This window comes from Mesoplodon densirostris, chromosome 11 (genome assembly GCF_025265405.1).
Source record: "Mesoplodon densirostris isolate mMesDen1 chromosome 11, mMesDen1 primary haplotype, whole genome shotgun sequence".
In the NCBI taxonomy this organism is placed as follows: Eukaryota; Metazoa; Chordata; class Mammalia; order Artiodactyla; family Ziphiidae; genus Mesoplodon; species Mesoplodon densirostris.
The window spans coordinates 47149890-47171567 of NC_082671.1; the positions used below are offsets into that span (position 1 = coordinate 47149890).

At 58.7% G+C, this 21678-nt stretch overlaps 1 protein-coding gene across 5 annotated transcripts; it reads left to right on the top strand.

Moving 5' to 3' along the window:
- Positions 1–450: 450 nt before the first annotated feature.
- RARG (retinoic acid receptor gamma) lies at positions 451–20706 on the top strand. Of its 5 annotated transcripts, XM_060112678.1 has the most exons (9): positions 451–686; positions 4681–5012; positions 15745–15893; positions 16110–16251; positions 16919–17079; positions 17281–17457; positions 17848–18052; positions 18446–18604; positions 19421–20706. In XM_060112678.1, the coding sequence occupies exons 2-9, from the start codon at positions 4829–4831 to the stop codon at positions 19618–19620; spliced, it is 1377 nt and encodes a 458-aa protein (XP_059968661.1). In that variant the 5' UTR covers positions 451–686; positions 4681–4828; the 3' UTR covers positions 19621–20706. The 5 variants fall into 5 exon arrangements, with proteins under 5 accessions (XP_059968661.1, XP_059968664.1, XP_059968665.1 ...); XM_060112681.1 differs by lacking the exons at positions 451–686; positions 4681–5012 and adding an exon at positions 9567–9584; XM_060112682.1 differs by lacking the exons at positions 451–686; positions 4681–5012 and adding an exon at positions 9933–10104.
- Positions 20707–21678: the final 972 nt, after the last annotated feature.

Here is a 21678-nt window from a genome sequence, read left to right on the forward strand (position 1 = left end):
CTCACTCCACCCCTTGGGGGGACGTAGATATAGCCCCCCACTGCCTACCCTGCGGAGGTACGGAAACTGGCCTCCGTGAACCACAGCCCGGCCAGAGGACTCAACCAGTCCCCCCAAATGGCAGGAAGGGGAAAAGTGCCAGAGAGAAAGGGTGGCATCATGGGCCCAGGACACTGACCTCTTCTGCCAGCCTTGCCCGGCCTCCCGGGGACGGAGCCAAGGAAGCCCAGCAAATGGGCGGGGCAGAGACCCAGGCGTCCTGGCCCGCCCCGCCCAGCCCCCCTCCCACCCCACCCCCCGCCCCCCAGCCCCAGGGCACCGAGGAGGGAGCCGGGCAGGGGCAGGCGGCAGGGGAGGGAGGAGCGAGGGCGGGAGGGGGAGGAGGGAGCCAGGCTGGGAGGGATGTGGGGGGGTGGGGAGGGAGAAAAAGAAAGAAAATATTTTCCGTGTCCCCGCCTGCAGAGTCAGTGTGCGGTTTGGGAGAAAATGTGTCGGATATTTTGGGGCGGTCACGTGGGCGGGCGGGCTCCGAGAGGCCCCGGGACCGTCCCAGCCTAGAGTCTGTGCCCCCCCCAGAGCCCCCCATCACCGAGAGCCCCTGCCACTGCGACGCTCTATCCCCGCGACCGCCCGACGCCGGGACCTCGGGGCTCGGCGGCCTCCCTTCCCCCTCCCTCCCCCTCCAGGTGAGTCAGGCGGGGAAGCAGGCTCGGCCGCCGCGGACGCCCGGGTCCTCCGGCGAGGTGGGCCGGGGGCGGGGGCGCCGGGAGCCACGCCGGCTCAGTTCCTCCCCGCGCTGGTCCGGCTATCCGCAGGGGTGGAGGGGGGCTTCCTGCCCCGACTTGGGGGTCAGCCCTGATGTGGGAAGGGAGTGGGGAAGATTTTAGACAGGCTGGGCTGGGCTGGGCTTTATCCACCCTTCACTGCGGTGAGAAGTCGGGGAGAGCTTTGCGGGAAGAGTCTTCAGCCCGGGGCCTTCTATCCTATGTGCCTGGAGTGTGAGGGGAGATAGGGTCCCCTCCTGCGGGGAAGGTCTACCATCCGTCTCCCCTGAGGCTTTCCCTGGGGAATCTGAGGGGAGGATTTTTGGTCCACGTTGATCCTTCCCTAGTGGAATGGCACAGCTTGGACAACAGAAGGGCGAGGAAAAGGTCCAGAGGCAAGTGATTCTGGCCGTCTGGGTCCAGCAGTTTGGAGAGACAAGTGGATAGGATAGGGGTCTGTGAAGTTGCCTTGAACCGCAGTGCAGGATTCCCTCTCATATCTGCAACCTTGGGTGTGAGTCCGGGCTCCCTCCAGCCAAGGTCAGGGGCTCCCCAGGAGTATTCTTGAGGGGAGCCCGAATGGTACAAAGGAAGAACAGGGAGACTGGGGCAGGGACCTGGGAGTTCCAGTCCTGGAGCCTCACTGACGCTGCCTCACTGTCTCTAGCACTTACAGCCCAGTTCCCTCAACCTGACCCAGTTTGTAGGAGGGAATCTCTGCAGGTGGCCAGAGAGTAAGAGTATGCAGGGTTGGGCAGGGGGTGAGGTGGGCAAGGGAGCCCGAGGAGGGGCCCCGTAGGGCAAGAACCTGAGACGACTGTGCCCCTTCAGGGCCCACATCCAGGGCAGCTACCATCCGAGTCCTCAGGTCTGAGGCTCCTGCCCTTACCCCTTACCATCACTCCTCAGATGCTGACTGGGGGTTGAGGACCACAGGCAGTGTCCCATATCCTGGAGGCGAGAAAAGAGAGGACAGGGGAGGGGGCAGGAGGCAGTGTGTGAAGGGTGCCTGGAGCTTGGGTATCCCAAATAGGGAAACACACACTCACACACACATGTACACACACGCCGTGGCTTAGAGCCTAGTAGGCAGCACAGGGCACACACCCCCATCCCGGCACACCCCCACCCCTGGCTCAGAAAGCCACCCAACTGGCACCTCCAGTTCCCCCCTCTGCCCCACCCTACCCATGCCCTCTGATGCCCACACACATTCCACCGGCCTTGCCTGCCTGCCTCCTGGGTACTGCCCCTCCCTGGGGCCAGTGAGGTAGAGGGAAGGCACCTGGTAATGGGAGGTGGAGACTCAAGGGTCTGGACTCCCCCAAGGGTGGCACGAGGCCAGGGAAACCCAGCCCACTGTTGCCTCCTGGGGAGCAGGCTGGGGCCCCAGGCTAGAGCAGAGGATGCCCGGGTTCTCTGCCCAGGCTGGGGATGGGGTCATGGAAAAAGGTGGTCGTGTTTATACAGAGGGGAGGGGGGCAGCGGGTGGAGTGCAGCCGACAAGAGCAGCTTTGTTCCAGGCTCTGGAGCGGGCAGGACGGCAGAGAGACGCCCCCCAACCCCCACCGCCTCCATCCAGCAGCCCCCTTCATCCATGCCCTCCCCTCAACTCCACCTCAGCTGGAAGAGAAGCAACTTCGCAAGGGCCCCTTTTCCCCTCGTCAGCCCCCCTCAGTCTGAGGTGGCATCTTGGGAGGAAAGAAGTACATTCTCCCTTCCTCAGGTCCCCCAAAGTACCAAGGCCTCTGGGTCCCTAGTTTAGGATTTCCTTTTACGCTGTGTACCACTGTCTTCAATTCCTTGGTCCCTTCCTCTACCCAGGACTTAGGACCCTCCCCTTCCCTTCCCAGCCAAGGCAGAAAACCAAGGCTCAGAACTGGGATGCATCTCTGTCCCCTTCCTCTCTTCACTCAACTCTCAAGTTCCTTCTCTGAGGCAAAATAAGAGGAAGGCCAGGGAGAGACCAGGAGCCTGAGCATCCCTCTCTGGGACCCTCGAAGTCCTCCTGCCCCACCCCCAGGTCTCTGTTTCCCACCCGCAGGTGAGAAGCAAAGATAGTGCTGGAGCCCAGAGCCGGGTTCTCAGTCTAAGCCAGTCTGGGGAAGATGGGGTGGGGGGGGGACCTCTAGTAGCTTCCCATCCTTAGCATTGGAGGGGTTAATCCACCTGGAATGTGGCCCAGCCTGTTGAGCTATGGCCCAGGGGCCTCAGGGGCCCGGACTCCTGGCTCTACCTGGGCTTAACCTGGGACAAGGACTTCAGGGAATAGGGGAAGGTAAAGGAGATGGACCCTGGGGGCTCATAGCTCAGACTTTCAGGGCTTGGGGAGACACTGGGCTGAAGAGTCAGGGTGCTGGGGATCTGGGTGGTGGCTAGTGAGGGACAGTGGCTGCTTTATGCATTGGGACTGAGTGAAGGGTGGTGGTCTGGGGTCTGAGTTCCTGTAACCTCCATGAGAGTTTACCCTCAGGAGCTTGAAGGCCAAGGCAGATGAGAGATAGAAAAGGAAGGAAGAAAAAAAGGAAAGGTACAAAGATGGAGCGATATTGATCTTAGAAGCAAAGACTGATGGAAAGAGATGCAAAATACCCATCACCTACTTCTGGGCCTGCCCACCCCGAGGACTCTGTGTTTCACTCTCTCTCGGTCCTTCTCTGTCCTTCTTCATCTAGTCCATTATGGTTCTGGCTGGTAGAGGAGGCACCCAGGCTGGGGTGACTCTCCCTCCCCAGCCCCTAACTCCCTAGACAGGTGGGTGGTTCTGAGGCTCCTGGGAAAGCCTACCTTTCCCTTGTCAGAGCATCAGGAGAGGAACCACCTGCCTGGCCCTAGGATTCCCACTTCCTCTTTCCCTCCTTCCCCTCCCCCTCCCTTGGGCTCAGGTTAAAAACCTCTGAGGTCAGGTTACATTTGAGGGAGGGGAGGATGTAGGGAGGGCTTCCTATAAGCAGAGGGCTCAGGAAAGAGAGAGGAGATGGAGAAGCAAAGTATACTAAGGACAGGGAGAGGAGCTTCTTAGCATCATACCTGGCACACAGCGGGGCTTCCATTAACCTCTGTGGATTTGAAGAGAGGTTAGGGAGTGAGGGATAATTGGAGACAGAGACAGAATTGGGAGGGGAAACCGGGAGAGGGAGTATTGAGGAAGGTGGAAAGAAAGGAAATGCAAATTAAAAGAGAGGTATGGAGGAAGAGAAGGTACAAAGAGAAAGAACAGGAGACATTTATATAGCATTTAGTATGTGCCCTATATTATTCTAGACACTTTACATATGGTAAATTATTTAAGCCTTCTAATAACCTTATGAAGTGAGGCTTATTATGATTCCCAATTGACAAAGGAGGGAACTGAGGCCCAGAGAGATTAAGTAACACTAATACATCCAAGATCCTGCAGCTGGCAAGTGGTGGGGATCAATTCAGGTAGTCTGGCTCCAGAGTCTGTGTTCCAGAGAGGTGTAACATTTTTTAACAAAAATGTTAAAACAGGTATGTTTGCTTTCTCCAGGATGGTAGAGAGTTTGAGTCTTGGCTGTACTATTTACAGCCATGTGACCTTAAACTAGTCCCTTAACCTCAGTTTCCTCATCTGTGAAATGGGAATCATAATTCCTACTTCACAGGATTGACGTGAGGGTTACATCAAGTGTCCAGCCCATGGTGGTGTTTAATGGTCATTTCTTAGCCTAGGGGTCCTCTCTGCCAGGAGTTTGGAGACCATGATTCACCTTGGAAACTCAATGTACCCTTCCAGGAGAGTTTCTCTGAGCCTGCATCAGCACCTGCCCTGCCTCCCCTCCTGTGTGGCAGAGGGCAGCGAGGAGGGAAAGGACTCCAGCTGGGAGAGGGCCATGGGGCTTGCAACCTCGAGTGATCATTCCCTCATCCCTCCTTTTCCTTTCTTTCTCCTTAGGAGTCTTGGAGACCCAGTGAGCAGGCCAAGCAGGGCGGGCACGGAGCCTCCCAGGCCAGGACAGTGGGCATGGGCGGGGGCTGTGGCTGAAGAAGTCCCCCGCCCACTGCAGACCCCAGGGGATTCAGCCTCCCACACTGCAGCGGCCATGGCCACCAATAAGGAGCGACTCTTTACGCCTGGTGCCCTGGGGCCTGGCTCTGGCTACCCAGGGGCTGGCTTCCCCTTCGCCTTCCCAGGGGCACTCCGGGGGTCTCCACCTTTCGAGATGCTGAGTCCTAGCTTCCGGGGCTTGGGCCAGCCTGACCTCCCCAAGGAGATGGCCTCTCTGTGTGAGTCTCAGGGATCTTGGGGGATGAGGGCAAGTGGAAACAGAAGGGCATTTTGTGGGTGGACGATGGAGAAAATTGGTGCCCCAGTTAGGAAGGCAGGCAGGGCTGGGGGTTTGATCTAATGGAGGAGGTGACGGGTAGCCACGAGGGGGTTTGGATGTGGAGCAAATGGACGTGCTTGCAAATGAGAGTTCTCCTGTGCAACTAGAATGGGAAAGTAGCACGCCTAAAATTTCGGGCTCTGCAGTTGCCTCCTGAATGACTCAACTAGCAGGGAGAACCCCTTTGTATGGGCAGCCAAGGTGAAGTCTGAAGCTGCTGCCTGCCTGCAGTGCGGGGTGTGGGGAGCCAGGCTGCGAAATGGAGGAGTCTGGGAGGCCAATACCCCAACTCTGTGATCAAGAGGTAAAATTGTTCTGAATTAGGGGGAGGCTGCAAAAAGAGGAGTGGAACCTAGTGCCAGGTGCCCAGAGATGTGTAGGGTCAGGAAACTTCCCTCTTGGTTCTGGGGAGGGTGGAAACAGCCGCAAAGAAGGTAGCTCTTGTACCATAAGTAATCTGGGGAGGTGCAGGGGGTGTTCCAGAAGCATCCTCTCCTCCAGCCATGTGGGTTGTGGACTCCTCCCCTCTCTCTAGGTCTGGCATGGTGCCCACATGCTGTGCAGATCCCTACTTGTCCCTCAGGCCTGCCCTCTTTGGGTGAAGCCTTTGAGTGCTGACAGCAGCAAGCCTTAGGCCTCTCTTCGTCCCTCTGGATCCCCTCTCCTTCCACTTGGTAGTTGTTCCTCCTCGCTAGGCCATTATAGGCGTGGGTGCCCGTGAGCTGGAAGGCTGGGATGCTGGCCTCAGTGTGGGAGCTGGTACAGAGAAGCCCCCGCCTGGATAGAAGGGGAGGTGACAGAGAGAGGGGCAGTTCCAGAGAGAGAGAAAGAGAGAGGGAAAAGAAAAGACCAAAAGATAAAGACATCCTTTATAGCTCCACAAGCTGAGAGAGAGAGGTGGAGAGAAGGGGCTTGCCTTTAGGAGCAGGCACTCAGAGGGGGGTGTGTGTGTGTGTGCGCGTGTGTGAAGGGGTGACTAGGCCTGGCTGGCAGCTCTGCTGGAAAGAGCTTGCTCATCTAGAGAAGGTGTGTGCACGTGTGAGAGGCCATATGCAGTTGTGTGTGCACAGCATGGCCCTGAGACGCTGCTCACATACAGAATTCCAGGGTTGCAACAAAGAGTCAGTGTGAAGAGTGAGGCAGTATTTCACAGGGCTGCTGACAGTGTGTCTGGGGTTTGGTGAGGCCTGCTGGTGGCCTGTCTGTAGTCCAACAGGGGTTATTTGGGTGGCACGCAGGTGAAGGAGAGAGTACAAAGCCCCCCTTTTTGGAAACCTCAGCTGGGCTTCCCCTACCTCATTTGCACCCCAAGAATCTGTCCCAGGGTCTGCGGGGTGGGAGGGAACCACCCTCCCCACATGAATGTACTTCTTGCAGAGGGCAGTACAACTCAGTATCTTGGGACTTGATTTTCCCGAGTTTCTGAGGCAGCTAAGGGAGCGTGAGTGAGGAGGCGGAGTAGAGAGAATGGTGGCGGGGAGAATGCTGAGAGCCAGTAGCCAGTCCCCAGTGAAGTTCTCCATGTGCCCCTGTGCCCTGGACACACTGAGACCAAGGTCAGGGTTCAAAGTGAGGTCAGGGTAGGGGAAGGGGTCAGACTAGGCTGTATCCCCAAAGGTCACCCTGCAGGAGGAGGGGCTGAAAGAAGAAATCCCAAGGAGGAGCCAGAACCAGGGCAGGTAGCTGGGGAGGGTGTGGCTGGCAGCAGGGGGACAGGCCTGGGCAGAGAGGGGGCAGTGGGGTGGGGAGGAGGGGAAGGCCTGGGTCCAGACAGCGTGCATGGGAGTGGGGCACACAGCACCTAGTGGTGAATGAGAGGGAGCAGTGGGGAGAGGAGGGCATCCTGGAGTCTGGGAGACCTCCCGCAGTGGGACAGTGGCTGAAGGGGGAAAGTGTATTCTCTCACCTCTCTGCCCTGCTTTCCCTTTTTGGCTGGGACATCTAATGGAGGGGGATTGGAGGCCTAAGTCTGATGCCAAAGCCACACTCACCTGGAGTCTGGGTCTCTCTCTTCAGCCTCTCTCCCCTGATCTGTGGGAGGGAGGGGAGTTGGTCCCTGAAGGAGTCTGGAACGTCTCCCTGGGGCTGGCTCCTGAATCCTACTGCTGGGTCCCTAGCACCTTGGAGACATCCATGTTGAGAAGGGCAGCCTTGCTCCATCTGTTGGGGTGCTCTAGGGGCCTGAGTGGTTAAGGCAGGCATCTCAGAACCTCATGGTGGAGGAGGGCAGTGGGAAGGGGAGCACCTGCCGCCAGGGCAGCACAGGCCTGTGTGCGTGGGAAAGCGGAGGGGTGTGTGTGTGTGTCCGTGTGTGTGTCTGTACACACACGCACACAGGTTTGGGTGTGCTTGCTCACACACATGCATAAAACCCTGCTATCTGTGTCCTCGTGTATCTCCATGTTTATGAACACTGGTGTGTTGTATGTTTGTTTTATCGAGACTGCAGGGAACAGAGTGTGATGGGAGGGAAGGGAAGCCTTGCCCTCCTCCCCCTCTTGAGGAGATAGCTGGTGTCCTGAGGACCTAGCCCTGCTTGTGCTCTGAACTTGGTGATAGTGTCTCTGGGCAAAGGAGCCCAGGCTGCACCATACTAAGTCACATGGAGAAACTGAGGGCAGGCTGGCACAGGAAGAAAAAGAGTTCTACTTAAAAGAAACTGAAAAAGAGAGACTCAGAGACCTAAACGAGATGAGAGGGAAATAACACAGGCTGAAAGGCGCAGACACAGAGAGAACCCAGACTCCGGGAGAGGCAAGGGGCCTTGTTAAGCAGGCGGTACCGGTGGTGAGCAGGCGGCAGCGAGGCCTCCTCCAGGAAAAAAACCCAGCCGACTGCCTCCTTCCCCTCCCCTCCCTGGTCTCTCCTGCTCAGGCTCGGGCTCCAGCTCCAGGCCGACACAAACGGGGCTTTGATTGCAACAGGAAACCTCTCTGGCGGGGGGAGCTGGGCAAGCCGCCGCCGCTGGGGCCCAGGCTGCACCCCCCTCTCCTGGCCCCCTCCCCGGTCCCAGCCCCCATCCTGCCCAGCACTCCTGCTTTGGGGCCCACCCCTCATTCACACCTCCCTATTCCTTCGCTCCACTGCTGCCCCCTCCTCCAGAGACCCCTCCTATTGCCCTTCAGGTGGGACTCCTAAGTTAGGACTTACCCTTGGGTTGGGGCCTTCTTTGCTTTGAAATGCCCCCACTTCAGTTTTTTGAGGGAAGGTTCTGGAAGAAAAGGAGAATTTAGCTTGAGGAATTCAGAGCCAGTTATCCTCAAGCCCCTTCCAGAAGGTGGCAGGAGGGGAGGAAAGGAGGGATGAAGGGGTTAGCTGTTCCTCCCCGCACAGCCTCTCGTTGGCCAAATTCATCCTTGCCAGGGTGGTAGAGGCTCTGAGGGGTGACCACACCAGATTCAGTGCGAACGGCTTCATTAGTGGGGGAGGGGTACACTTCTCCTTGCCTTTGGGGCCATGACTTTGTGGGGCTCTAGCTGGGAGGGGTGCGCCTTGGTGGTGGGGATCATAGGGAAGGGGGTGAGTCAGGCAGCAGCCCCCCCTCATACTCCCACCAGGCTGGTGGAGAACATCTGGTTCCCATGAAATGCTAGAAGGCTAATGGGTCTAATTGCTGCAATAAGGGCTGGGGGGACTTTGGGGAAAAGAGGGGGCACTAGATTCCCCCATCCTCTTACCTTCTCCTCAAGGCTAAGACTGTCTAGAATGGGGGGTTGGGGTTGGAGGTTAGGGTGGGCCTGACACCCCAATGCCTGGTCCCTTCTAAGGCCCCCTCTCCCTGCAATGCCTGGGAAGCACACACAGATGGGGTGATGAGGAGTGGGGTGCATCTGGTGGAGAGAAAAGGGGGCTATTGAGAACTCATGACTTCCTGGAGCCCTCCCCCCACTCCTCCTGTGCCCCACTCCCAACCCCCCTCCCTGTGGCCTGGCCACTTCTGGTTCTAATTACCAACCAGGCAGGCCTGACTTAATTGGGACCTTTCAGATTTCGGAGGGGGAAGGGTGGGGGGGACTGACAGCCTAGAGTTGACTAATCAGGGCTCTCTTCTCCCCTTGTTTTGGGGGTACTCCCCACTTTGCACTTAATTGACTTTTTTTGCCACTGGCCAGGTTCTGATTCAGAAGTCTGTCACCCCTTTTTTCTTTTTGTGGGGGATGGCTGGAGTCAGAAATGGGGTATTTGGGGTTGGGGGTTAAGAGCAGGGAGCTCAGGCTGGACTGGAAAGAGCAATGCATTCCCTCTTCATCCCTGCTACGAGTCCCCCGAGTCGGCCCTGCCACCCCGCGGCCCCCCATCCGCCAACCAGGCCCTCCTTCCCAGCCCTGCCCCCTTCAGTCCCCGGCAGCCACCCCGGCCCCTCCTCCGCGCCTGCCTTCCCTTCCCTCGCCTACTCTGGCACCCCTTCCTGCTCTTTATTCTTCCAAACTGGCGCCCCACTCCTGCGGCACCCCAGTGCGCCCCCCACCCGGTACAACAGATTCTTAGAAAAGCGCGCCCCGCCCTGGCCCAGCCACCGCCGCCGGGAGGGGGAAGGGGCCGGGCCGGGCGCCGCTCCCGCTCCCCCGGCACTCCCCTTGTGAGCGGCGCTGACAGAGCCGGCTGGGCCGGCCCGCCGGGCGGCCGGGCGGCCGGGCGGCGGGCGGGGCGCGGGGAAGGGGGCGGTTTCCGGGAGTCGCCGCCGCTGGCGCTGTCCCGGGGCCAGGGTCCCCGACTCGGCCCGGCTCGGCGAGGGCAAACTCTTGACGTGGCCAAACTCCCGCCCCCCCACCCCCTTCTCTGCCGGTCGAGGGCACTCAGTGTCCGGAAGGGGCCCGCCAGGGAGGAGTGGGGTTGGCCCTCGGAGATCCGAAGGGCACTAAGTGTGGCGCTGAAGGGGAGAAGGGGCAGTTTGCCACTGGTGGGGGTATTTAATGACTCTGAGAACAGTTACCCACCAGACGCGCAGTTACTGCCGAAGAGGCACTTGGCACTTGGGGGCGACTGGCACGGTAGCGACTCTGGGGGAGGGGAGCTGGCACTCAGGAAGGCAGTGTCGTCCGAGGCGCAGCTGGCACGGCGGGAGCAGTTTGGGGTGGGAGTCTTGTGCTGAAGTCAGGTTCGAGGAAGGGGCATTGGAGGAGCTCCGGGAGTGTCAGCCGCGGGATGGGGCTTGGGGGACTCGGAGGGAGGCGGCCCGGGCCGCGGCGGAGGGAGGACTCCTCGGCCTAAGAAGGGTAGACTCCGGCTGCGCAAGAGGGGCGGGGGGGCTCCGCGGCGGCGCGGGCTACGGCCTGGGCGGGGTGGGGCGGGGCCGGGTCAGGAGGAGGTGAGCGCGCCCGGCCACCCGCCCCGAGGGGGGTTCCCGGAGAGTTCACGGCGGGAGCGCGCTCCGGCCCTCCGACCGGGGTTGGGAGGACGAGAAGGAAGGAGCAGGCCGCGCGCGCCGAGCCGCAGGAATGTAATGTTCGGCCCTGCAGCGTGCGCGCGGAGGGAGAGGGAGGAGCCAGGCCTGGGAATGAGCGGGTGGAGGTAGTGCAGGTCCCTGGGCTCTGGAGAAGTGCCGCGCGCAGGGAACTTACATGTTTCCTCTCCCCAGTCCTCCTTGACACCCCTGCCGGTACTGATTTGTGTAAAAAAAGGAGCGCTGGCGGGAGGGGAAACTCGAAAGGAAATGCGTGTGCTCGGTTTCTCCACTCCTTCCCCCATCCCCGACCTTGGCACGCGCGTAAGTGCAAAAGCTTGCAAAGCCTCCGAGCTGTGGAGAGAGAATCCTTGCAAGCGTTCTCCCGAGCCAGGTGTGCTTGCAAAAACATGTGTGCACCTCTAATTTTATGCGCGTGCAGACATGCATGTGCACTATTGCATATTTGCAAATGCGTGGTGCCTGCCAAGATAAATGCATGCACGGATGTGTGTCTAAGCAAGCAAGCGCGCCACGGTGCGAGTGCGTGTGTTCCACTCCCTGCTCTGCTCATCTTGGTGCCCGGCCCCCTTAGCTCTCCAAGCCCCACCCCCCACCCCGCCGGACTTCGCTTTTACAAAACGTCTCCCCAGTGCTAGCCGCCGAGGCGCCCAGAGTGAGGCGGACTGCGGCTGGAGCGGCAGCCCCGGCTCTGCGCCCCGCCCAGTCCCTTTCCCCTGCTGGGGATCCCCCTCTTCCCCGCCCACCCCTTACCCCCCATGCAGCCCGGCGCCCTATGCTAGCCCTCCCCCTCCCCCCCTCCAGGAGCGGGGCGCCGCCGGGGGAGGAGGGGGAATCGGCTGCGGGTCCTCGGTGTTTCTAGCACCCAGCTTCCCTCCAAGCCGGGTCGCGATGTACGACTGCATGGAAACGTTTGCCCCGGGTCCGCGACGGCTGTACGGGGCGGCCGGACCCGGGGCCGGCTTGCTGCGCAGAGCCACCGGCAGCTCCTGTTTCGCCGGACTCGAGTCTTTTGCCTGGCCGCAACCCGCCAGTCTGCAATGTAGGTACCCGAGCCCTACACTGGGGGTGGGGTGCGGGGTGCAGGACAGGCAGCGGCTCTCTCGTTCCGTGTGTAAAAGGTGGACTTGGGTTGCAAGCGGAGATTCTGACCCTTTCCATGCGAGGGCCGGGTGTGTAGGAAAGAGGTACTGGCCCTTTAAACGTGGGGGCCTCAGCGACTCCTTTGGGTGTGTGCAGTAGTGTTTGGAGTGTGTGTGTGTTTTTTATGGTGGGTGTATAGCTAGGACCTGTGGTTGGTGACCCTCCAGAGTTCCCGGGGATAGGGAGAGGCCGAGGTGCGTTGGTAGTTTGTGCCGGCAGGTCCGTGGCCCGGGAGGGTTATGGCACCCAGGACCGTGAGTGGCGTTTGTAAAGTCCATGTGGGAAGTCGCGAGTGTAAAAATATTATTTGCAGAGCGTGTGCATCCCTGGAGTGTGCAACGCCTCGCTTAGGCGGTGCGGGTGTGGGCGTAAGGGTCTCTCCACGCAGCGTCGCCCTCCGCCAGCGTTGGCAGGTCCGCATGGCCCCGTGTGGGGATGTTTGTGACTTGAGGCCGGGAGGGCGTGTGCCCTGCGTGGCTGCGGGGGCGGTTTTGGAAAGTGCTGTGTTCAAGCGTGCACCCTCTGTGTGTGCTGCGTGCGGGCTGTTGTGCACGCAAGCGGGGCCAGGCTGGGTTCTGGCGTCCCCCTCCCCCATTGAGAAAAGAAATTTTAGGAAATGTGTATAGGGTTGTGTGCACTTTTTCCTATGGCTCCAGCCCACAACCTCAGTAGGAAGCGAAAAGTTTCAAGAAAAGTTGGTGTTACGGTGAGGAGTGGTCTGGAGGTGGCAGCGGCCGGGGGAGCGGGACTCCTGGGTCCCCAAATATCCACCTTCCCCTCTCTGTGAAATGGGAGATGCCAGGCCTGGGGCCCTGGAACCCCTTTCCAGAGCGGTAATAAAAAGCCGGGGATTGAGAGGCAGTAAAAATGAAGTCCAGATGAGAGGCGGCTTTGAAGCCCGGGCTGAAGTGCCTGGCGGGGGTGGGGGGGTGGGGAGGGGAGCCTGGAACACCCCCGAATTTCCCCGGGGCTGGGACGGCGCTCGGAGCCCGGGGACGCGGGGCTGGGGGGCACGATGGGAAGGGGCGGGCGGCGGGCGCCCTGGGAGTGCGCGCGCGGGGTCACTGAGCCCCCGCCAACGCGCCTCGCTCCTTGGCACTCGGCAGCGCTGTTTACGAGATCGGCTTTTTTTTTTTTTTTTTTTTTTTTTTTGGTTTTTTGGTTGCAGGGCAGAGCTGCTCAGATTTAACAACTGGGAGACTGGAAGAGGGAGGTGGCAAACAGGAGACCGTACCGTGAGGTGGGGTGGGGCAAGAATGAAAAGCGTAGCATTTAAAGGGCGGGGAAAGCGTGAACTATTGCCTTGCACCAAATCCTTGTGAATTCTTAACCTTCTCTCATGGCCCAATAGGATAGGGACGTGGGGTATGTTGGGAGGGGTGTTGAGATGGAGAGAATCTCCCAGGAAGGGTTTTTGTGGGGGCTGGGCAGGAACCCCGTCTTTTTCAGGCCCAGGGAAGCCTGTGGGACTTGGCTGGCAGTATGTTTTTGCATTTCAGTTTGGACCAACAATTTTGGCCTCTAGGGTCTTGGTGGGCCTCAGGCCTGCTCCAAACACTTTCAGAGAGAAAGAAGTTTAGACCTGTGTGTCTAATCCAGGGAAGGAAAGAGGTCCTTTGGTGTGTTTGTATTTGGCAGCGTCGGTGTCCCGGTGCTGCGTTGGCAGGCCGTGGGTGTTTGTCTGGGGGCAGAGCTTCTCGCTTGCAACTGTGAAGCGAGCGCTGGGTGTTGTGTGTCCTCCTTATGACTTGTGCGTCCAGCTCCACGGTGTGGCTGGAGTGAGTGTGCCTATGTGCCCGCCTGGGTGTTCTTCTGTGCCAGGGTCCCGCTGGGGTATAGGAGCCCATTGGTAAAGTGCCTGCTTTTGTGCCCCCTGTGTTGTTGATGTGTGAGAGTGTCTCCAAGGAGGTGTGTGTCAGATTGTGAGTCCAGGCTTCTCGGCCCTGGGCCTCGCAGCTGGGAGTGTTTACAGCCGGTTATAAAGAGTTTGTTTGAAGCTCCGCACAGCCTGGCCAGGAATTTCCTCAATTTCAGCAATTTGGGCTTTAAAAGGAGAAAACCCCAGAGCCACCCCCTCCTCCCCTGCAGGGGCCCCTGCTTAGCCAGGAGCGGCATCCCCCTGGTGCTGGGGTCCTAGGGCTGAGAAGGGAATCTCAGTGGAGTGACAACGATTAGCCTTCCTGCGCCCTTTGCTCCCAGACCGACCAGAGCTACTGGGCTGCGCTTTAGGGTTCAGGGACGGGAGTGTGCCAGAGGGGTTCCGAGAAGGGGTGACAGTACCACGCATATGAGAAAAGCTGCCCCTGGGCCTGTCTCCCTGCCACCCCCAGTCTCATAATAATTGGCTGGCACTGGCCCATGCCAGTCTGACCACACCCAGGCCCTTTTGCAAGAGAGGAAATGAGGCAGCGCTCTGCGGGCAGGGAGGGCGTCAGCGCCGAGTGAGCACCACCCCACACACTGGCCTGTGGGCAGCACATGTGCCCTCAGAGGACACCGGGACCATCCTGAAAGGCATTCCAGCCCGCCCCCCATCTCTCAGCACCAGCCTCCCCCCACCAACCCCGGATTTCCCACCAGGTCCTGAATAGACTCCAGGCACCCTCCTTTCCTCCCCTTCCCTCTCCTTTTTCATTGGGGAATCTCACTCCAGCTGGATTCTTATGCTAATTGAGTGTCTGTGTGTGTCGGGGGGTGGGGAGAGCTTTCCTCCTGTGGGGAGGGTGGAGCTAGCCTGGAACCCTGGCATCCAGGCCTTCCTTCTGTCCTTCTGGTGGCCTGGGTGGACTTCTGACCAGGTGGGCTACAGCAGGTTAGAAGGAAGAAGGTGTTCATGAGGTGGGTGCAAGCAAGGGACACTCCTTAGGGAGGGTCTTAGGGTTTTCTTGCATTAACTTAGGCCCTCCAGGTTTGGGCAACTGGTCCTACAGGTTGAATAATTTAATTTATAGATTTTTTTCAAGCCTCTGAAGATCAGCCACACACCCAAAAGAGGTTTACTCAGCAGCCTCCCAAACAGAGGGCGTCCTCCCCTCCACACTGTGCGTGGCATGGGCGGAGATCTCTTTTGAGCTGTGTTTGGGTATTTGCAGGGGAAGTTTAGGAGTGAAGACACGGCTCAGAGAGGGTCCAGAGATAGTTCCCCTCCCCCATCAGCCCTGTTTACCCACTGTCGCCTGACTTCTCTGCTTTGCTACACCCCCAGCAGCTTCTAGACCTGAGAATCTGAGCAAATACCTGTCTCCCTTTCCCAACTTCTCTAACTCCTGGCCAGGTCACGTAGATCTAGTTAGAAGACCTGAGAGCCTTGGCTCCGCCATAACTGGCAGCGTGGCACTGGGCTGGTCGCTTCTCTCTCTTGGCCTCAGTTTCTTCGGATGTAAAATAAGGCTGTTGCATATGCCCTAACCTACCTTCCCAATACCTGTGTCCCATTTCCTCCACTGTCTCAGTGGTTTCTGGGGAAAAGGATACTGGCGATTGTTTGGGTGGTGATATGAGGGGGGAGAAGCTCAAGGATTGTCTACCCTGTACTGCTTGAGAGAAAACGAGGTTCTGTTCTGCCTCCTGAGCCTCCCGGCAGGTCATTTAGCCAGGTGCTAGCCACAGGTGGTCTGGAATTTGCCTCCTCACAGCCAGATCTATGGCATCATGAGGAGGAGAAGGGTAGGAGGGAGACTACCCGGCAGGGACCCGATGTGAGAGGGAGTGACTAGAGAGTTAAGAGCCACGGGCCGTAACACACCTACTTTGTAGCTGGGGAAACTGAGGCCCAGAGAATTTAACTTCTGGGATGGCCTCGACCTAGAATTTGGAGAATTGAGCAGTGTCCCGGAGGGCATTATTGTGGGGGGAGATGGCCAGACTGGGAGGTCATAGTGGTCGTTTAGGGGTTTCTGGACATGTTTACTATGGGGCTGTATATGGGTTGTTGGGACTTTAAATCACTGTGGTGGCGATGGTGCTGTCACCGCTGAGCCAGAGGAATAAGTGGGAATGGTGGGGGCAGTGTGTATCTGATGAGGATGCCTAGAGATCTGGGGGGTCCTTCCTCCCTGACCCTCACATCACTGCTTCCCCGCAGCGGTGGAGACGCAGAGCACTAGCTCAGAGGAGATGGTGCCCAGCTCGCCCTCACCCCCTCCACCTCCCCGGGTCTACAAGCCGTGCTTCGTGTGCAATGACAAGTCCTCTGGCTACCACTACGGGGTCAGCTCTTGTGAAGGCTGCAAGGTGTGTACGTGGTGGAGGCAGGCGCACTGGGCATCCAGTTACCTGCGTGAGATCAGAGACTCACTGTGTGTGGGTGGGTATCCCTCTGAGGTGGGAGGGACTGGCTGCTTTGCACAGAGGTGGTTAATAGATTGGCTCAGGCCTGCAAGGCCTGTGAGAGGCTGGTACTCCCAGCATCCTGCTTCACTGACCCTCCTCCCTTACCCCCAACTCCAGGGCTTCTTCCGCCGCAGCATCCAGAAGAACATGGTGTACACATGTCACCGCGACAAAAACTGTATCATCAACAAGGTGACCCGGAATCGTTGCCAGTACTGCCGGCTACAGAAGTGCTTTGAAGTCGGCATGTCCAAGGAAGGTAGGCCCTCAGGCCTGCCTGGGCAGGAGTGCTCCTGTCCTAGCCTGTGGTTGTCACCCTCTTCCCACTGGCCACCCCCACTTTCCTGACCTCTGCAGTCCAGCCTCCAGCCGCCCTCGAGTGCTGTGCCTCCTCCCTGGCCAGTCCTATTTGATTAGCTCCATTCACCCAGGAGACCCCACCCCTTCCCACTCTCCCTTCTCAGAGCTTAACCCTTCCTCTGAATGAGTGAATGGGGGTTACCGGTGCACATTCCCTGTTTCATGGGGAAGTTAGGGGGGCTTGCCAGTCCCCTCCCCTGCTCCCAGGACTGAGCCTGAGGTGGATCTGGGGTGCCCCCCCTCCCCTGCACCATTGTGCTGCCAAGGCTATAAGTGGATATCCTGCTGCCTGCATATCCTGCCCCCCCTCCCCAGCTCCTGCAGGGTGACAGGAAGGGCAGGATGGAGCCGAAGGGCCTGGGGAGGGAGCAGGGCCTGCAAGCCCTGGGTGGGGCTGGGGAGAGCCAGCCTGGGAATGGGAGCTATTGTAGGAGACAGGGAAACTGAGGCCCTGCCCTGGGCCCCAAGGAAGGGATGCTCCGGAGCACATTAAATTAGGGTAAGAAGGGATACCCAGAGGGAGGTTCTGAGGGTCTTGATGCTCTCCTTGCGCCTCCACCCCCAAGCTGTGCGGAATGATCGGAACAAGAAGAAGAAAGAGGTGAAGGAAGAAGGGTCACTTGACAGCTATGAGCTGAGCCCCCAGTTAGAAGAGCTCATCACCAAGGTCAGCAAAGCCCATCAAGAGACCTTCCCCTCGCTCTGCCAGCTGGGCAAATACACCACGGTGAGGAGTGGACAGGGCCCCAGTGAGGGCAGGGGACCACTGACTTTGGAGAATGGGTAGGGGTTGTGTTGGAGGCCATGGTCCGGTGCTGACAAACAAGGAGGGCATCCAGATGCAGAAGGGAGAGCCTGGGGTATTGGCAGAAAGAAGACAGCCCCCAGGATAGGCATTTGTTTGTGTTCTAACTGGACCTTCCTGCAGAACTCCAGTGCAGACCACCGGGTGCAGCTGGATCTGGGGCTGTGGGATAAGTTCAGCGAGCTGGCCACCAAGTGCATCATCAAGATTGTGGAGTTTGCCAAACGGCTGCCCGGCTTTACAGGGCTCAGCATTGCCGACCAGATTACTCTGCTCAAGGCTGCCTGCCTGGACATCCTAGTAAGTTAAGACCCGTGGCCTGTCTTCTGCCACAGCCTGACCCTCATATGAGACCAAGGAGCTGGTGCACACAGAGATTTCATTATCTCTCTTCCCCCCTCCAATCTGGGACTCCCCAGATCTCCTCGAAACCCAAGCTCTTTTTGTCTTAATCTCTGCCCCTGAGATCTGCTCCTAGACTTCTGGGTGCCCTGCCTCCTTCTGACTTCTCTTCCCTCCCCCAACTTCAGACCCTCCATCTCTCTGCCTTGCTCCCCCTGCCTGCTTCAGGTGGCCCTCCTTCAGGAACTATCCTCCTCACTTGCCACCTGCACCTCATTCCCTCTTTTCCCCACCCCCCTAGCGCTCCTTCCCAGAGACAGCACTAACCCTGCCCCCTGCCACCTCCAGATGCTGCGGATCTGCACCAGGTACACCCCGGAGCAGGACACCATGACCTTCTCTGACGGGCTGACCCTGAACCGGACCCAGATGCACAATGCTGGCTTCGGGCCCCTCACAGACCTCGTCTTTGCCTTTGCTGGGCAGCTTCTGCCACTGGAGATGGATGATACAGAGACAGGGCTGCTCAGTGCCATCTGCCTCATCTGCGGAGGTGCGGGGGCGCCCCCTGGCGTTTGCTCGGACTGCTGTCCCACCACACCCTACGCCTGATTGATCTCCCACCTGGCGGGAGACCTTGGTCCCATCCACAGACTCCTCAGCTCCAGTACAGACTCCCCGGCAGCCTGGAACAAAGGAGAAGAAGAGGGGAAGAGCCAGGGGGAGCTGAGGAGACCCCCGACACTAGTGCTGGCATAGAGGTCTGGGCAGGAGTGATTTACCAGAGAAAACCTCTTGCCAGAGGCGGGGAAGGGATTGGAACTGGGGAGATGTCCTGGGTGGGGCTCATGGTCAAAGTTTGGGGCCTGGAGGGCCATAGGGCAGGGCCACTTGTCACTGTCTTCCCCATCTCTTCCTCTCTCACTCCCTGTGCTTGTCCCCACAGACCGCATGGACCTGGAGGAGCCTGAGAAAGTGGACAAGCTTCAGGAGCCGCTGCTGGAAGCCCTGAGGCTCTACGCCCGGCGGCGACGGCCCAGCCAGCCCTACATGTTCCCGAGGATGCTCATGAAGATCACTGACCTCCGGGGCATCAGCACCAAGGGTTAGTCGGGAGCGAGCCTCCCCTCTCTCTTCCCGGAGCTGCTGGTCTCCTGGGTCAGGCAGAGACAAGAACAGAGTGGGTGAGAACCAGGCAGCCTACGCGAGCATCCTAGCTCAGCCACATGCTAGTGGGGACACTTGGGCAAGTGCTTTTTTTTTATTGTTTTTCTGCTTGTAAACTGGGCTAGACTTACACCTACCTCCTAAGTTTTGTGAGGATGAAACGAGTTAACACACAATGGGCTTAGAACTGCACTGAGTTACAAATTCAGTTCCTCCGTTGCAGTAGCCACATTTCCAGTGCTCAGTAACCCTGTGCAGCCAGTTACTACTGCGCTGGACAGAGGAGATACTTCGTTCATCATAGAAAGTTCTATTGGACAATACTGGTTTAGCAGGATGCCTGGCAGATAGTGTTTGATAAATATTAGTTCTAATTATAAATGTTATTAAGAACAGCCCTAAAAATAAATAAATAGATTAATTAATTAAAAAAAGAACAGCCCTAGGAACAACTGGCAAGCTATGGACATTGGTGGGGGGGTGTCCAGGGAGTGGGGCTGGAATTGGGCACCACATGATTTTTGAGGAGACAGCCTGAAAGGATGGGACGGATGGCTTGGCAGAGAAGGCAGGCAGAGGCTCCAGGCAGAGGAGCAGTGCCCAGGAACCCTAGAATAGGGAGAGGGTAACAGAGGTGGCAGGCCTGTGCTGGGAGCCCCCAGAGGGGAGTTAGAGGGCAGTCCAGCAAGGTTAAGGTGTCAGCCTTAGGGGCTGTACCTCAGCCCCCCCGAACCTCCTTGTCCCTCCATTGCAGGAGCGGAAAGGGCCATTACCCTGAAGATGGAGATTCCGGGCCCGATGCCTCCCCTGATCCGAGAAATGCTGGAGAACCCCGAAATGTTTGAGGACGACTCCTCGCAGCCTGGCCCCCACCCCAAGGCCTCCAGCGAGGATGAGGTTCCTGGGGGCCAGGGCAGAGGGGGCCGCAGCCCCCACCCTGACCAGGGCCCCTGACTTCCCGTCTCAGGGGTTGGGGGCTCCAGGCAGCAGACTGACCATCTCCCAGACACCGCCAGTGACTGAGGGAGGACCTGCTCTGCCCTCTCCCTACCCCTTCCACTGAGCTCCTTGTTTTTGCCAAAGTTTCCAGGGGTGCCTCCGTGTTCATCCCCTTCCTGCTCTAACCGGCTCCCTCTCCAGTCTTGGGAGCCAGCCCTGTTCCCTCCAGGAGAGAGGGCAGAGGGGTGAGCCTGGGTTTGGACTCTAAAATCTCAGCACTGCCCCTCAGACACCAGGGTCCCAGGCTTCCCAGGGCAGGAGGAAGACCCTGCCATTCCACAGCCCCTTCCTCTGCCGGGTGCTTAGGCCTCTGGGAGCAAATAGGAACACTAGAGACCAAAAGGGGGGGGCATGGGGGAGGGCTGAGCCCACCCTCTTGCCCCTGTCCTTGGTGCCTGATGCTGTGTAAGGCACCTGCCGGGTGCATGCTGCCCGCTGTGCCCCCATCCTTGTGCCAGGTCAGGGTAGGGCAGGTCGGGCCCTGCATTTCTGTGGGGGGCCAGAGGGTGAAAGGGACAGAGGCAGGTCCATTCTGCACCTCTTTGCTTGGGCCCAGAGTTTACCTTATGCCCTCAGTTACAAGCCCCTCCCCCAGTCCTGTCATGTGCCTTGGGCTCCCCCTGCCCCCCATCTCAGCCATGGGGCAGGAACCCTCCTACACTACAGAGGGGCCAGGGGATCCCTCTCCCCCTGGTGCCTTCCCCCCGTGACCCCCAGAGCAGCTTGGCCCAGGGAGAGGGGGGGTGGGCACTGCTTAGCTGATCCCACCCTGACCCAGAGGAAGCCTCTATTTATTTATTAGCTTTTGTTTACACCCTGGAATTGACCCCTTCCTCCAGGGGTCTTGGGAGGGGGAGCCCAGGGCCCCTGTGACCCCTCCCTTCTTCCTCCAATCCCCAGTTTGTATTTAGCTGCCAAATAAGATTCCCACTGGCTCCCCTTTTTCTCTGGGGGGTTCAGGGTGCTGTCCCCTCCCCTGTTTACATCTCCCCTCCACCCCGCTGTGTCGCATATTGCTGAGTTTTCTATTTTTGCAAATAAAGTGATGGAAACTCATGGGATGTGGCTCCCTCTAGGGGGGAAGCAACGAGCTGATCTGCAGAGGGACTGGGTGGGGAGGGTGGATTTTGCAGCTTTCTTAGGGGAACTAAAGAAATAGGATGAAATGTATCTGGTTGGGTGTGGTGGGAAGGTGGTGGAAAGGGAGTCCACGGGGGCCTGTCCTGAGTGTCTGGGCCTCCATGATCACCAGATGTTGGAGCCTTGATTGGACTCTGTGAACCTCTAGTAAGGTCCTGGGCCTCAGAGGTCTTTAGGCTATCCCCACCCCCAGTTCTGTATACATGCACATCTGCCCTTCTCTGGGGAGGAGGTCGATGCAGTTTCAATTGGTTCTCATGAGGGTCCCTGGCCCCAGAAGAAAAGAACCACGGTGTACATCTAAGATACAGTGTTTTTGCTTTATGCCAGCCCCTCACCCCATAAGCCGCCTACACTGTGACCCCACCATCATCTTCTGAGTCACTCCTTCTGCCCCCACCCTTCTCCCTGTGACCCTGCTTGCCCTCCACGACCCCACTGTTACCTTCTGTCCTAATACCTCTCCCTGCCCCTGCATGCCTTAACCTCTGCAACACCCCAACCTCAGCCCCATTGACTTTGGCCTCTGCCATTGCGCCCCTGGACTCTTCCCCTGCCCCCTGTGACTCCCCATTAACACCCACACCCACCCACCTTCTTCCCTGGGACAGTGCCTTGCCTACCTGCGCCTGGCGTCTTCACCGATGACCCGACCGTGCATGTGGGAGAGAGAGGTTGAGGATGTGGGAGTGGCGGAGGAGAGGAGAGGGGGGAAAGCAGAAGAAGAAAGTGAAAGAAACTCTAGAGGAAACCACAGGGCCTGTGGGGAAGGAGGGGTCATTGCCATGGCAACCCTAGTTGTGGGGGAAGGGCAAGAAGAGGTCTGAGCCAGTGGCTGAAGCCCACCCAGAGGATGCCCTTCTTCCCAGTTGC